The sequence below is a fragment of the Sander lucioperca genome, chromosome 7, assembly GCF_008315115.2.
Source record: "Sander lucioperca isolate FBNREF2018 chromosome 7, SLUC_FBN_1.2, whole genome shotgun sequence".
NCBI lineage: Eukaryota > Metazoa > Chordata > Actinopteri > Perciformes > Percidae > Sander > Sander lucioperca.
Genome location: NC_050179.1, coordinates 14914867 through 14928848, shown reverse-complemented (window position 1 = coordinate 14928848; position 13982 = coordinate 14914867). Strand labels below are relative to the sequence as shown.

The window sequence follows — 13982 nt, the reverse complement described above, 5'->3', positions numbered from 1 at the left end:
TGCCTCCCTGTGTGTCATGAATGCATAAATATCCTAACAGATGTGCATGTTGGGATTCACATTTTCCTTGTACTCTGTATAAACACTTTATGAAAAGGTCAGAAGCTAATAAAGTCATTAAAGATTATTAGCTGTAATTAGCTTTATTACTGTGTATTGTGGCTATGTTTTAGTGTTTTGTGTTTTAGCAATTTCACCTCATTCAATTATCAAAAACAAATAATGAATGCATCTCTATTATATTTACAGTAAGATACATTATCTCTGAAAAACAAAATGGGACAAATGGGTTACATTTATTTTTACTTTTAATAAAATCACAGTACATGACTGTGACACTGTCTCTAATAGAGACTACCCTTGACAATAATGACAGCTGGGAGATGGTGCTGTACAATGCGTGTGTGTGTGTGTGTGTGTGTGAGTGTGTGTGTGCCTCAGCATGTGTGTTTGTTTGCATGTGCCTCACGTGGTTGCAGCCACCAGACATCTCCCCATTGCTGCTTACTTTGGCCTTTAAATGCTGCCAGCCAACCTGCTGTGTATTGAATGCGTGTAGGTGCGTGTGTGTCTCTGTGTCTGAGTGGCTTGCCAAAGGCAGCTCCACCTTGTGCTACTAATCCAAAGCCCACCAGATCTGCCTTTTCTCTCCTAATTATTTTCATCTAAGCAGCGAGACGGTTGGCTTCAGGGATGTGGGTCTGGTCACTTCCCTCTTGGCTGCTTCCTCCTCTTCTCTGTGCCACCCTGACCTTAACCATCTTGACAGCCGCCTGGCTGTTAATGAACCAGGTGGATGGATGGATGGATGGAGGGGGAAATGAAGCAGCGAAGGGGCGGGGGGGGGGGGGGCATGTGGTACCCAGGGCTTGTAGGGATTTTGGGGGGAGGGAGAAAATGCGTCAGACTGATGTCAAGTTGGAGTGCTTGTGATGTTTTGCATGTGATGCAGTGGAGCTAAGGCAACAACAAAGAAGAGGGGAAGGTGAGAAGAAGTGTGTATGTGTGTGTGTGTGTGTGTGTGTGTGTGTGTGTGTGTGTGTGTGTGTGTGTGTGTGTGTGTGAAATCGCCATTCCATAATGGAATAAATATGTGTTTGTGGGCAAGTGTGCATGCATGCCCAAGCCTTTGGCCATTTCTGTAATGGCTCCATCTGTCATGGGCAGCTGGACACACACACACACACACACACACACACACACACACACACACACACACACACACACACACACACACACGTTCACACACATGACCTGAAGAGGAAAGAGGCTAGAGACGAGAGAGGCAGTGACACTGTGCCGAAAAAGAGAGCGAGCCAGCAGATGAACGACAGCAGTGAGAGAGTGATAGAGTAAACGAGAGAGAAAGAGCAGAGGAGTCTCTCTGATTAGATTGATGGAGCACTGATGGGGTTAATCTCTTGATAACTACTCCCTATTGATCCACTAACGCGCAGGAGGAGTTGACACACACACACACACACACACACACACACACACACACACACACACACACACACACACACACACACACACACATTAAGTGATTTGTGCCGTACAACAGCATATGTTCTCCAGAGGAAATTTTCTATGAAGCTAGAGCTCCTTGTTCTACTGCCCTATATGCATATATTACATACAACTGGGTGTACCAACAGGGGACTTGATCTTTCACTTTTAAATCTGTGAGTGTGAGTGTGTCTTTCTGTTCGTATATGCCTGTCTGAATCTGTTCTTTCCCTCTCATCTTTGCCTCAGAAAAATAAGAGGTGGTTAGTGTGCACAGTTAAGCGGAGCTGGGATGTGGAAATCGTGTGCAATAATGTCTATGTGAATCAGTGTGACTGCAGTACCAAACTATAACATCCCATTAAAAAGACGTAAGGAGAGACTATACAATAATGAGGAATACGCATGAGCAAAGTTTAATGATGCCGAAGATAAAAAATTGGCAACTTCTTTCAGATTCCTTCAGGAATACTTTGCTCACTATATTCTGCATGCTCTTTGTGTGCTGACCTTCTTTTCCGTTGGATGTAACAACACAGCTTACTGATGCTTATTTTATTTCATTTTCCTGCTTCACTGCCCATTACTGTCATCCTAAATATATAAATAGAGAGGGAGAGTGATACAGTCTCAGAGTGCAGGGAAAAAAATAGGAAACATGGAATGAGGTAGAGGAGCGGGAGCTTTGAGCACAACTCTTCAACACAGCCATCTCAGCACAATTTTCCCATTTTAGTGAGCTGGGGATTAGGAGTAGTGCAGCTTTTACAGGCTATTGCTTTTCCCTGTCTGTTATCTTGGGGTTGAGGTCACCTTTTGTGTATCCCTGAGGCAAGACCTAGAGGCATACTGCCCTACAAAGACAAGAGGGAATTGATTTTCTTCGTCTACTTTTTTTGTCTTTTGACATAAAAATACTGAATAGGGTTTTGTTTTTATATGAGTGAAAAATCATAACTATAAAAGCTATTACAGTTTTTTTTCCAATTGCTTAAGCACTATTTTGAAAACAGGGACCGGTTGTTCAAAACACTACACACAATTAGCAAAACCACACACACAATTAGCAGAACAACTCAGACCCTTTGCAAAATTAAACACTTTTTGCAAAAACTATACACTAATTTAATAAAAAAACATATTTTGTTACCATATGAAACACACACGCTTCATATGACTTCATTCAGTTTGAACCAGTTACACACTGCTGTTGCTAACCTAAAACACTTTTAGCAATTCTACTTCTCAGTGATTAGAGTACTGTAAATGAAGTACACAGAGAAAGCTTGTATCATGGCAGAGGATACACTTTGAAGCAATTTTTCTCCGATTTACTACAGATGCTGTTGCAGTTTTTGGCTGCAAGTATACACTGCTCCACTGCCAATGAGAAACACCCTGGCATTGCCCCCTTGCTTCTACTTTGTTCCTCTCTTTACGTTTCTCATCTCTGCTGCTGTTTACGAGTAAACTGAAAGATTTATTTCACACATCAAAGTCGCTGTTTTCACTAGATCCCTCCTTTTATCTCTGAGGGTGAGAAAAGGCACATTGAAGCGAGATTATGCAGTGTAAACTTTGAGAAACTCCTGCAGTGGCTCATTATGCTGTGATTCATTCACATAAATCTACTAAAGGAACTTTGATGCCAAACCTAAGATACACAGATCGACTGTGGGGCATGTGAAGCTCAATGTGGCTGATGAAGATAAATGCAAAAGTCGTTTAGTCAATAAAAGGATTCCCACAGCTCTTGGGCAAATCTGGCCAGAGTGGCAGACAGCACAGATATAGCAGGCTTGATTCCGCGCCATAACTTTGAAGCCAAGTCTATCTCCAAACAGCCCGCTAACACTCTTTTGGATTAGATCATGGGCCGATCTGCAAATACCAATTACAGCGCTTGTGCTAACTGCCAAAGACACGGCGAGTGGCCGACAGACAGACAGACAGGCAGGCAGGTGGGCAGACAAACAGGACGGAGAAGTGAGAAAGAGACAGACACACTCTTGGCTTAAATGCAAAAGGGAGTGTGTGGCTCATCCTACACAAGGGAAAAGAGAAAAAGGCACCAAAGCTACAATGAAATTAATAGAAAAAGGGCGAGTCGTAAAGGTGAGGGAGGAGAGGTGAGCAGGCGGGAGTACTCGTGTGTGACAACACCATCAGGTCATCTCTGTGGCTTAACCCTTTCAGCACCCTCACAACTCCTTGAAGCTTGTGTGGGAGTCACTATATGGTTTTCAGCTAATCCTATATTTTAAAATATGAGCAAACAGACTATAAATATATATGTTAATTTTAACATACAGTTAGTGGAGGATTTATTTTTGGTTGTTTGGGTCTGTACCAGTGGCGATAGAAAAATGAGGGGGAAGGGAGAGTGGAACGTGTAAAAGAGAGGCAGGTTGCTAAATCCACTCTGTCCTCTGAGAGAGAAGCAGGCTGAAGGGGGAAAAATCATTAGAAAGAGACTAAAGAATATTATATTTAGGGTGCAAAGCTTATTCAAATTGGGGCAATTTTTCTCAGTGTATCAGATGTTAAAGAAATGTCTGGATATGGTTAAGAAACAGTAACAAAAGTAACAGTAACAGAGTCTCCTTCCAAAAATGCAATCATGCCTTTATAAATATTGATAACATTATCACGGCTTCAATATGACAGTGCTTTCCTTATCCAGCTACATCTCCCTCTCTAACAAATTACACACACGCTATAATATATCTCAAACATAAATTCCCAGCTGGAACACACAGGTTTTCATCTCAAATCTCAACTGGGAGGGAGACAACTCTCAGGGTCCATTACTGTTCACACCATTGTGCTGGATGTCACATGCAAGCACATGGATACAGACAAATAACCAAGTGTGTTCTGACAGTGACACAGGCACACACACAGGCACACACACAGGCACACACACACACACACACACACACACACACACACACACACACACACACATCATTTTCTTCTTTCATTAGCCTTTTTTGTACGACACAGACACAGACATTCACTGTCAGACAGATGCTCTGAGCACAGTGAGACATCAACCTAAAAGCTCTAATGTTAGACAGCGATACGAATAGCTCAAACAAAAGGCCATGTAACGCAAGAACAATAGTGAATTGGCACTTTCAGATATTCACCCAACTGACTGTACAATCTGAACCCAGTTCCTCCCTTGCACATCTTTCTCCACTCCTTCTTTCTCTATCCTAAATCAAAAGGACAGTGGTTTGTACTGAAGGGAGAGAGGCACCACTCTGAAACACTGAGTCATTCTTTTCAAAGCAACCCCTTGCTAATCTGTGCGTGGACACACACACACACACACACACACACACACACATACACACACACACACACACACACACACACACACACACACACACACGCAAACATGCATGTGCAGTGCACGCACGCGTTTTGCATGCAAACTGAAACTGTATTTACATTTTCTGCAATTATTAAACATGTTTATCTTCTATCTGAGACCTCCTGTGTCTTCCACACTCTCCCAGCATTCTGCCTATCGCCCCTAGCAACGCCAGGAGCTTGAAAACTTCTCAGCTTGAGTTCTTGCATCACCACGGCGACAGCGGCACGGACTGATTTATTTCTGCAGCCCGGCAGCTTGCAAGGCATGCTATCTCCCTATATGCCATTCTGGTGATGGATTCCTGTGGAGGAAACAGTAGTTGGGATGCTCTGTAATCCCCATGGTAACCTACCCGCGTCCTCATTGGAGACAGCAGTCCCTCCATGGCTGATTCGGTTGGTTTCGGTGGGCTTGGGTCCTCTCAGCTGTGTCAGTCTATTATCCCAGTCCGCAAATAGATCCTGTTAGAAACGCTGTCTCATCCTCAGAGCAAACATCTCGTCTACAACGCAGCTCCCTACCCACCCAGAGAGCCCAGCACACTGACAGGCACACAGAGAGAGCCTGTGTGTATGTGTGTGTGTGTCTGACACACACACAGGCACACACAGTGAGGAGCAGGAGGAGAGACAGCAGTGCCAAAGTCCTGGTGCTTCTCCTCCTTCCGCCGACCTGTCAGTTGGTGTGATCTTCCCCTATAAAGCTGTGTGGTTTGAATGTGCAATGTCCATGGAAGGTCTCTTTCTCTCTCTCTCTCTCTCTCTCTCTCTCTCTCTCTCTCTCTCTCTCTCTCTCTCTCTCTGCCTGTCCCCTTCTCTCTCACTCTCCCTCACTGCTTCCAGCTACATTTGTTCCCGTCAAAGAGGCAAATGATTGCAGGTCTTTTTTTTAATGGTACAGCTCTCCTGCTAGTGCCCTCTCTCCTCTCCTTCTCCTCCTCTCTCTCCGTCCTCTCAGCTTCCCATAATGCTTCTTTTTTTCATCCTCCTGCTCACTGTCAACTCCTTGTTCCCGCCCAAGCCTCAAGCCGGGGGGTCAGACAAAATGTACATTTATAGTGTGTGTGTGTGTGTGTGTGTGTGTGTGTGTGTCTGTGTCTGTGTGTGTGTGTGTGTGTGTGTGTGTGAGACAGAGAAAGAAACCGAAAGAGACACAGAGAAAGAGAAGAGAGGGCACTCTCAGGGCCACTATTGTCCCTCCAGACAATACTGGCTCTTAATCGCCTAGCAACCTGATCACCCTCTATTCTCTTAATAGACAAGGCATGAGTCACCCTCTCAAACACACAGATGCACTAAAACACACACACACACACACACACACACACACACACACACACACACACACACACACACACACACACACACTCTCACAAACCTTGTCCCTCCTTTCCACACGTATACCCACGTTCACACGGCTACAGCTGCACCATAACTTATAATTATAACATGTTAGAGGTCATCTGGCATATTGGAGGCTGTTATATTAGGGGTTTGATGTCATGTTCTCCTGTTGACTGCAGGTTTCTGGCTTGTTGCATGCAATGGAGCTGCCGTTAAAGACAAACTGTGAAATGAAGGGTGATGGCTGAGTTGTGTGTGTGTGTGTGTGTGTGTGTGTGTGTGTGTGTGTGTGCGTCTCTGCTCCTAGCTGCATCTTGCCGTTGCCATAGCAACAATGCATGCTCGGTAGGAGCACGGAGAAGCAGTGAGACCATTAAAACTGAAATACATAAATAAGATGGGTGCACTCCTGTGCCTGTTGCCTTGCTGAAGACACCGGTGGTTCAGGTGGCAGCAGGCCTCACTGCCTGGACTGCATGACACCAAGTGCAGTGCTCTCTCTGCATCTCTCTTCCTTTCTCTATCAACTATTTTTAGCCTGGCTTCTCTGTATTGACCCAGATAAGAAAAAAAAGCATTAAATGAACTAAATTAACCACGACAGACATTACCGTTGAGGATCCCTCATTAGTTTTTCTATGCACATGTATCACATATCCTCACCATACCATGTACCACAGAACTTTACACACGACTAACTATTGTACTGGCACTGTAACAGTGATGACCTTCATATTTTAATTCACAAATTAACCAATTTACATTCAGTCGTGGAAAAAACATCCGTTTCTCTCTTCCATAAGAAACATACATGGGTCTGATGATGATTTGGTGTTCAAGTGTGTGTTAACATACATTTGAATCCCCACAGCTGGTGCTGACGCATGGGGACTGTTACACCGTCACATAACCATTGCAGCGAAGAAAAAGCAGATAGACTGGAACCTGGAACATGCTGCATAACAGCATTGATCGCAGGCTGGCCTGGATGACACAGACATCTCAGCACGACAACGTGTGGATGAGATCAATAACATTCAACCTGCAGGCGGCCCTATACAGTACAGTGTGTGTAATGCAGCAAAGGTAGTGTCAAATTGATCAATGTTGAAGCAGAATGTCAGAGTGTCCTGAAAATGAACAGAATAGTATTTTATGAACCTGATTTTGAAACATCTGCCATTTTGATTTTAATTGGACTGCATGATCACAAACATGAACACACTGTTCAGGGGCCTAGAAGGTGAAATGTGATGCAATATTCATGATCATTGAGATAATTAACATCTCATTAAATTGAACCCCAATGAACAAGGTTTTTAGTCATGACGTATTCCATTTCTATTTAAACAGGAGATTTCCCATAGGACAACATTCCTTGGTCCACTTCCCATCAGACAATTTACCACTTCACACGGCCATCAGACCATATGATTGTATCACAGCACATGCTCGCACACACACACACACACACACACACACACACACACACACACACACACACACACACCAAGGACAAAAAGCAGACACATGAATGAAATACACACACACGGGCAAAGACACACACTACATCAACCACTAACTCTCCTCCCACTCACTTATTGATGATGTAAAAATTGGATAAGTGCCGCAGAGGTCTCTATAAGGAGGTAGTGGGAAGAGCTCAAATCTCATTATTCAGCTGACCTCTGACCTTTAGAGCAATGGTAGACCCGAGGTATTCCCTAAATATAGCCTTGTAAATAAACCTTGAGCACCTTTTTCCCCCCTCACAATTCCCAGAATGCCTTTTTTTTCTTCATTCTTTGCCAAACAATGCTTCATTTGATCCATTTTCTATTTTGGTTACTCTCTCTTTTCCTAATGCTGGCTGAATATATATTGCTACTTTAGCTCTGCTCTCTGTGTGTTTATAGGAGAGATTATGTTTTTAGGCAGACCTGTATTTTATCAGCGTAGAAATGTTGTTTTAGGATAAAGCGAGGTTGAAAATGTGTTTTTTTTCCCCCCACCAGGCTGGATGAGCATGTGTCTGGCAAGCCACAGTGACATACAGCCCCATATATCACCATCACGCATTACTGCTGACAGTGAATGTTAACCTGTCAGCGAATCCCACATGCACACACACACACACACACACACACACACACACACACACACACACCTCGTCCCTGCCCCCAACCCTTCCCAGCCACTATTAAACCACACATAGCCATACATAAAGGAAAGAATGGGTGGATAGGATATAGGGGTGGGTGATAACTATTACAATCACAGGACAATACTGCACAATGCAGTGCACACTGCAATACACTGCACAATGCCCTTAAACCCATCACCACCCTCTGTGTCTCCCCATCTCCCTTCTCCCATTCCCCTCTCCTCATCCTCACTCCTGTCCCTGTTGCCCCAGCTGGACCCCAAAATGGATCCCTTGTGAGTTTTTCAATCACGCGGTCAACTAACACACCTTGTTAAGAGTGTGTTCATTTATCGTTTTAAGGCCTTCTGATTCTAGTTTGCTTTAACCTTTTTGGTTTCTACATTCTGCAGTATAATTCTTGCTACAATACTTTCCGGTACATGCAGCCAATTGCAAACGCTACAGTATAAACAACAGCATTTGCACTGAGCCAATATGCGAGAGCCACAACGCGGACATGTGAAAATGGTGTAATTTTCTCTGGCTGTTTCTCTGGTGTTTCTACAGAGAGCTGCAATTACACTGCAAAAAACTGACATCCAATGGACTGAGGCAATTAGCCGCTGCTAAACAGACTGTAACTTCACGGGAAAACAAAGAGATTAATTGCAATGATTATCAATTAAACTATTACGGCAAGAAAAGGAGCATTAGAGGTCCTCTGCTTTCTTTTAGAGCCGCTCCGACTCCATGCTTTAACCCAATGTGTTTTTGTCTTTTAATCTGTTGTCCCATCTGCCATTGTGGCCATTCCAACACTCCACTGTTGACTTAGCCAGACACCATTTGTTTAGTTACTTTATTTAGTTTTGACATTTGATATTGAATTGATATTTCAATAGTGGAATTTCATCAAGGGAATATCTGTCTGCTTAAAAACGTTTCAAAAATTACCTGGTCCAGCAACTCAGGTGACCCAATTGAACAAAAGCAGGTTGGCAGCCCCATGGCAGAGCATAACAGAGAGAAAGAGACAGGAGGAAGGCAAGAAAAAAGAGAGAAGTCATATTCATCGTTATTCACTGTGTGTGCCAGGTGTCTGGCTGGAAACGGAGGGACTCATAAGTCAATGTGCAACCCTGTCACAGTATTACAGCTAAATCAATGCCACAAGAGAGCGAACTGCTGCTTGCTCTCATACAACGCACTGGGACTTGTTCTCTAAGCAGACCAATAGCATCGACTCAGGAGGGAGTTGGAGTGACAAGATGTGTGCCTGTTAACAATTACTATCAATACTGTGGGTGGTCTGATGAAAAATAAGATAGACTGGACCCTCACATGTTTGGTTGAAAGTTTCACTCGGCAGCATCCATGTTTGATTGTCCTGGAATAGGAAAATTATTCATGGTTTGTTTTGTTTTGCAGTATGTTTTCTAGTCAGTATCAACACATCTTTAACTTCCATCTTTTATTTCAGCATCCAGATTAAGTAATTTACAGAGGCAAAAGAGCAATCCGCTAAATACTGGCAGATCTATGTGGTATGTATCTGTGGGATTAAAGTAGTAAGCCAAGAAGAGTGTTAATTACTGTCTAAATCAATTAACCACATTATCTTCATTAAATATTTAAAATGCTCAGTCCTGGTGGAGATTTGTGGTAAACTGCTGAACAGTAGATGGGTTAATCCAGGAATTACTCCAACGTTGATATCTCGTGATATTTTAAAAACTCACACACATACTGAACATCTGAAGACCTGCGATTATTTTTTGGGCATTTTAGGCCTTTATTTATATAGGACAGCTGAAGACGTCGAGGAGTAAACCTCTATATATGGGCGCCTTGCTCTACCAGGTGAGCTACCCAGGAGCCCGATGCTCTGGGAGCTTTTTAACAAGATTTTAACGCAATTGGTTGCTGCTGCTTGGTGTCGGACTCATGGCCAAGGCTTAGATTTACTATGATATATTGGAGTGGGAAACTACTTTAGCCCATTCCCAGAGCCAAGGGTCCTGGCCATGTTTGAGAGAGCTGGGCTGATTGTTGCCAGAGGGAGTTTGTCTGACATCCAATCTAGAGTTCATTAAACAGCAATCCCAGGAAACATGCTGCACATGCACATTGATACGCCCATGCAGACACATACACGTGCACACACAGAAAATGTCCTCCACGAATATGCACATGAGATATACATTTGCTATGTGTGGCTGCCCTCATTGGCCTGCAGTGCTGGAGGTAGTTAAAGGGAGAGAGAGGGAAAGCCCCTCTTCTCTCACACCTCACCACAGCTCAGTAGGAGGAACATCTTATCTCACTACTGCAGAGAGACAGAGAATTAGAGAGGGAGAAAGATGGATGGTAGAGGGTAATGTGAGCAGGGTTTTGCAGGAGAAGGACATAAGGGACTGAGAGAGAGAGAGAGTGGGCAAGAGAGAAGAGAAAGAGAGAGAGAGAATGTTTAATCAATCTTATTTCCATAACTTCCATCTGCATAAGAAGCAGCCTTTGTGGTCCTACTGATTAAAAATGTGTTCTTTTAGCTAGATTCAACAAAAACATAACCATCCGACTGACTACATTCACATTTCTCCCACAAGAGCACATCTCATTGCAGCTAAGAAGCTTCTGCTACTGTAGATGGGACTGCCCCAAACATGAAAACACTTTCTACACCCACCACATATGTGTACATTGATGTATCTCTCTTTTTCTTTTCTCCCATTTAAATGCACATTTGTGGTCGAAGGAAAAGTGAATTGGTTTTTATTCATCGTGAGCCTCGGTATAAGCGTGCCTGATGCTATGAAGTCACTCCAAAATGGTATCCTAGCAACTGTTGTCAGGGGCAACCAGCATTCTCTGCAGACAGCACAGCCAACCTTGCAGAGACTCGAAAGAGAGACACATAGAGAGTGACAGCGTGGTTGAGAGTTGACCGTGGTTACATGACATTGCTGTGTCTCTATGGCGTCAACAGCGACACAATCTTTGCATCCCGAATCAAGATTCATCATCTACCATCATGTGTCATTACTTTGATGGCTCATGAGAAGCCGATTACTCACAGAGCCCCGGCTTTGCATGTTTCGCATACTGATTTTGTTTGCAGGCACAGACACACACAGAAACATGACCTATTTCTATATTTCTATACACATACTGTATACTCACACACATGCCCAAAGCATGGCCAGACACTCACTATTGCATGTACCAGTCCTGACATAACGCCTACCCACATTCACACACTGCCCTCTACTGCTGAACCTTAAACAAAACATAGAGGTATTTCCTCAATTTAAATAAAATATGACAAAGTTGTATGAGACTAAGACATTACGCCTGCATTACAGTGGATAACAAATTGGCATATTGTTTGCCAAAATTTGATCCTTGCTAAATCTCCAGTCATGAATAATGTAAAAATGCACGCGCAGCAGATGCAATAATAGGACAGATAACGAAAATACTGAGTTCAATCTGCTATCTCCAAAATTATACAATCTGGATTCCCATCAGTTACTGGAATATTAATACAGAAGAACACATTTTTATTTATGGCATTCATCTCTTTGTTGTCCTGTATCTTTGATCTGACTATAATTGAATCCTTGTTCAAGAGTCGTAGCCGTAACATGCATTAACATGTCATTCTGATACGGACGATTCTCCTTGGAGTGAAATTACTCTTTCTTTTCAGGATGTGATAAAGAAGCTGACAAAATTCAAAGCTGATGGTAAATGGTGTTAACTGGACTTCACTAATAGTCAAACAGCGGGGTATGGTAAGGAATATGAATTATCTTTGCAACAAATATTCCTCAGTCACTATTGTTGAAGGCACACCCACCACGCTGATATCTACAGGAACATCGTTTAGCCTGTGTAGATGTAGTGCAGAAATCCAACAGAAGTAGCCTTTTACCTTTGTTATAATCTGAATTACTCTGCATACTTTATCTAGAAGGTGTTGCTGATAAGGTTATGTGGGGATTTGCTATTTTGTTTTTAAGGTTAAACTGGGACTATATATTTCCATTTCAACGCAACAGTTAAATTGAAGAGCAGCAAGAAGGTATCTACAGATTTTGTTTCTCCAGCAGAAACACTGAGCTCTTTAATGGAAATGTACAGTATTTTCTCATAAACAGCATCATGTGGACTGAATTACAGTACAGACTACCACTTTGTAGGTAAGAATCTGGAGGGCATAGTCACACATGGAGAAGGAGATGAAACAATACATGACATAAAGGATATGGGAACAGAGATAAATATGAGTGTGCCCTTTGCTCCATATAATCCATATACTATGTCGTGATCTCTCTAGGACCGACAGTTTCACCAGCAGCTGTAGGCTGGAGAAGCAGACTTTTGATCCATAATGTTTAAAGGTTCCAGCTCTGGAATGGCATTGATAAAGAGATGATGCAAGCAAAAGGGTAAAGGAGGGGAAGGGGGGAGAGCGGGAGCTTTGGCCTCTACAGTGTGATGCAGATGATAAACTTAACACAGAATAACTTTATGTGCATCTTATTTGAATAATTTTGAAACCAGGTCTGGTAAAAAAAAATGAGATGTGGCTGATTGAAGCAATACTTACATTGGCTGGTGTGTGTTTGCTGCTGGGTAATATATTATGCATTACTGAGGGGATTAGTGTGGCTAAGGTCATGTAATGTTTAAAATCAACAGCTCTGATATCAGTCATCAATCAGAGAGAGAGAGAGAGAGAGTGTGTGTGTGTGTGTGTGTGTGTGTGTTTCATTCAGCATTCACTATTGACCTTCCTGCTCCCTGACCAGCGAGGCGTTGCACATTTCAACTAAGCAACTGCTCTTAGACGAAGGACAAGACAGAACAGACAGACACACTACACCTGCTTCAACCCCCGGGGATCCAAGAAACCTTGCAAAATTCATGGTGCATCATTAAAAGCACAAATAAGCACATTTTAGTATTTCCTTATGGATAGCATAAGACTCCATTTGGATCTGATTCAAAGGTCTTCATCTCCCTCTAGAGGCAGACAAGAGAAGCTACATGAAACAGTCTACTGCAGTCTACTGCATGTGCCCTGCTCTTTCATCATCTTCCTTCCGTCATTGCTCCACCGTGAATTACCTGAAAAATGTGCGTTGTGGTAATATCCCCAGTACTTCTCTAAATCCTGTCACAGCTCTGCTATCGTGTTTCAAAGTGGCACCACCTCCACATTTTAAACCACTTTTTTCTTCCACGTTTAACCATTTTCACTATTTTGTATATATTTCTGTTTACTATTCTGCATATGTTTACTAGTTTGTATATTTTGCACATTTTGGCACATTTTGTTTGTTTTTTTGTATTGATTTTTTTTATTATTGATTTTTCAGTTTAACAGACACACAAACAACAGAAAAAAGTATATATACACAAAAACATACAACACGCAAATCACACCCAAATTGAACAGCAGACACTGCATTATCTTCAAACTAAGTTCAAAGAAGTATGGAAAAAAATGTGTGTGTGTGTATATATATATATATATATATAAAATAACAAACTAACTAGTACTAAATAAATAGCTAGGTACATACAGATTTAA

At 42.6% G+C, this 13982-nt stretch overlaps 1 protein-coding gene across 2 annotated transcripts in view; it reads right to left on the bottom strand.

Moving 5' to 3' along the window:
* frmd4a (FERM domain containing 4A) overlaps positions 1-13982 on the bottom strand; it is a 106883-nt gene that overhangs the window by 80596 nt on the left and 12305 nt on the right. Inside the window, exon 1 of one of the 2 annotated variants that reach the window (XM_031293467.2) lies at positions 5247-5470. The exons of the other annotated variant lie outside the window; for it this stretch is intronic. Coding sequence (XP_031149327.1) covers positions 5247-5279 — 33 coding nt within the window. The 5' untranslated portion in view covers positions 5280-5470. Of the gene's footprint in view, positions 1-5246; positions 5471-13982 lie in introns of those variants that run through there. 2 annotated transcript variants of the gene reach the window in all.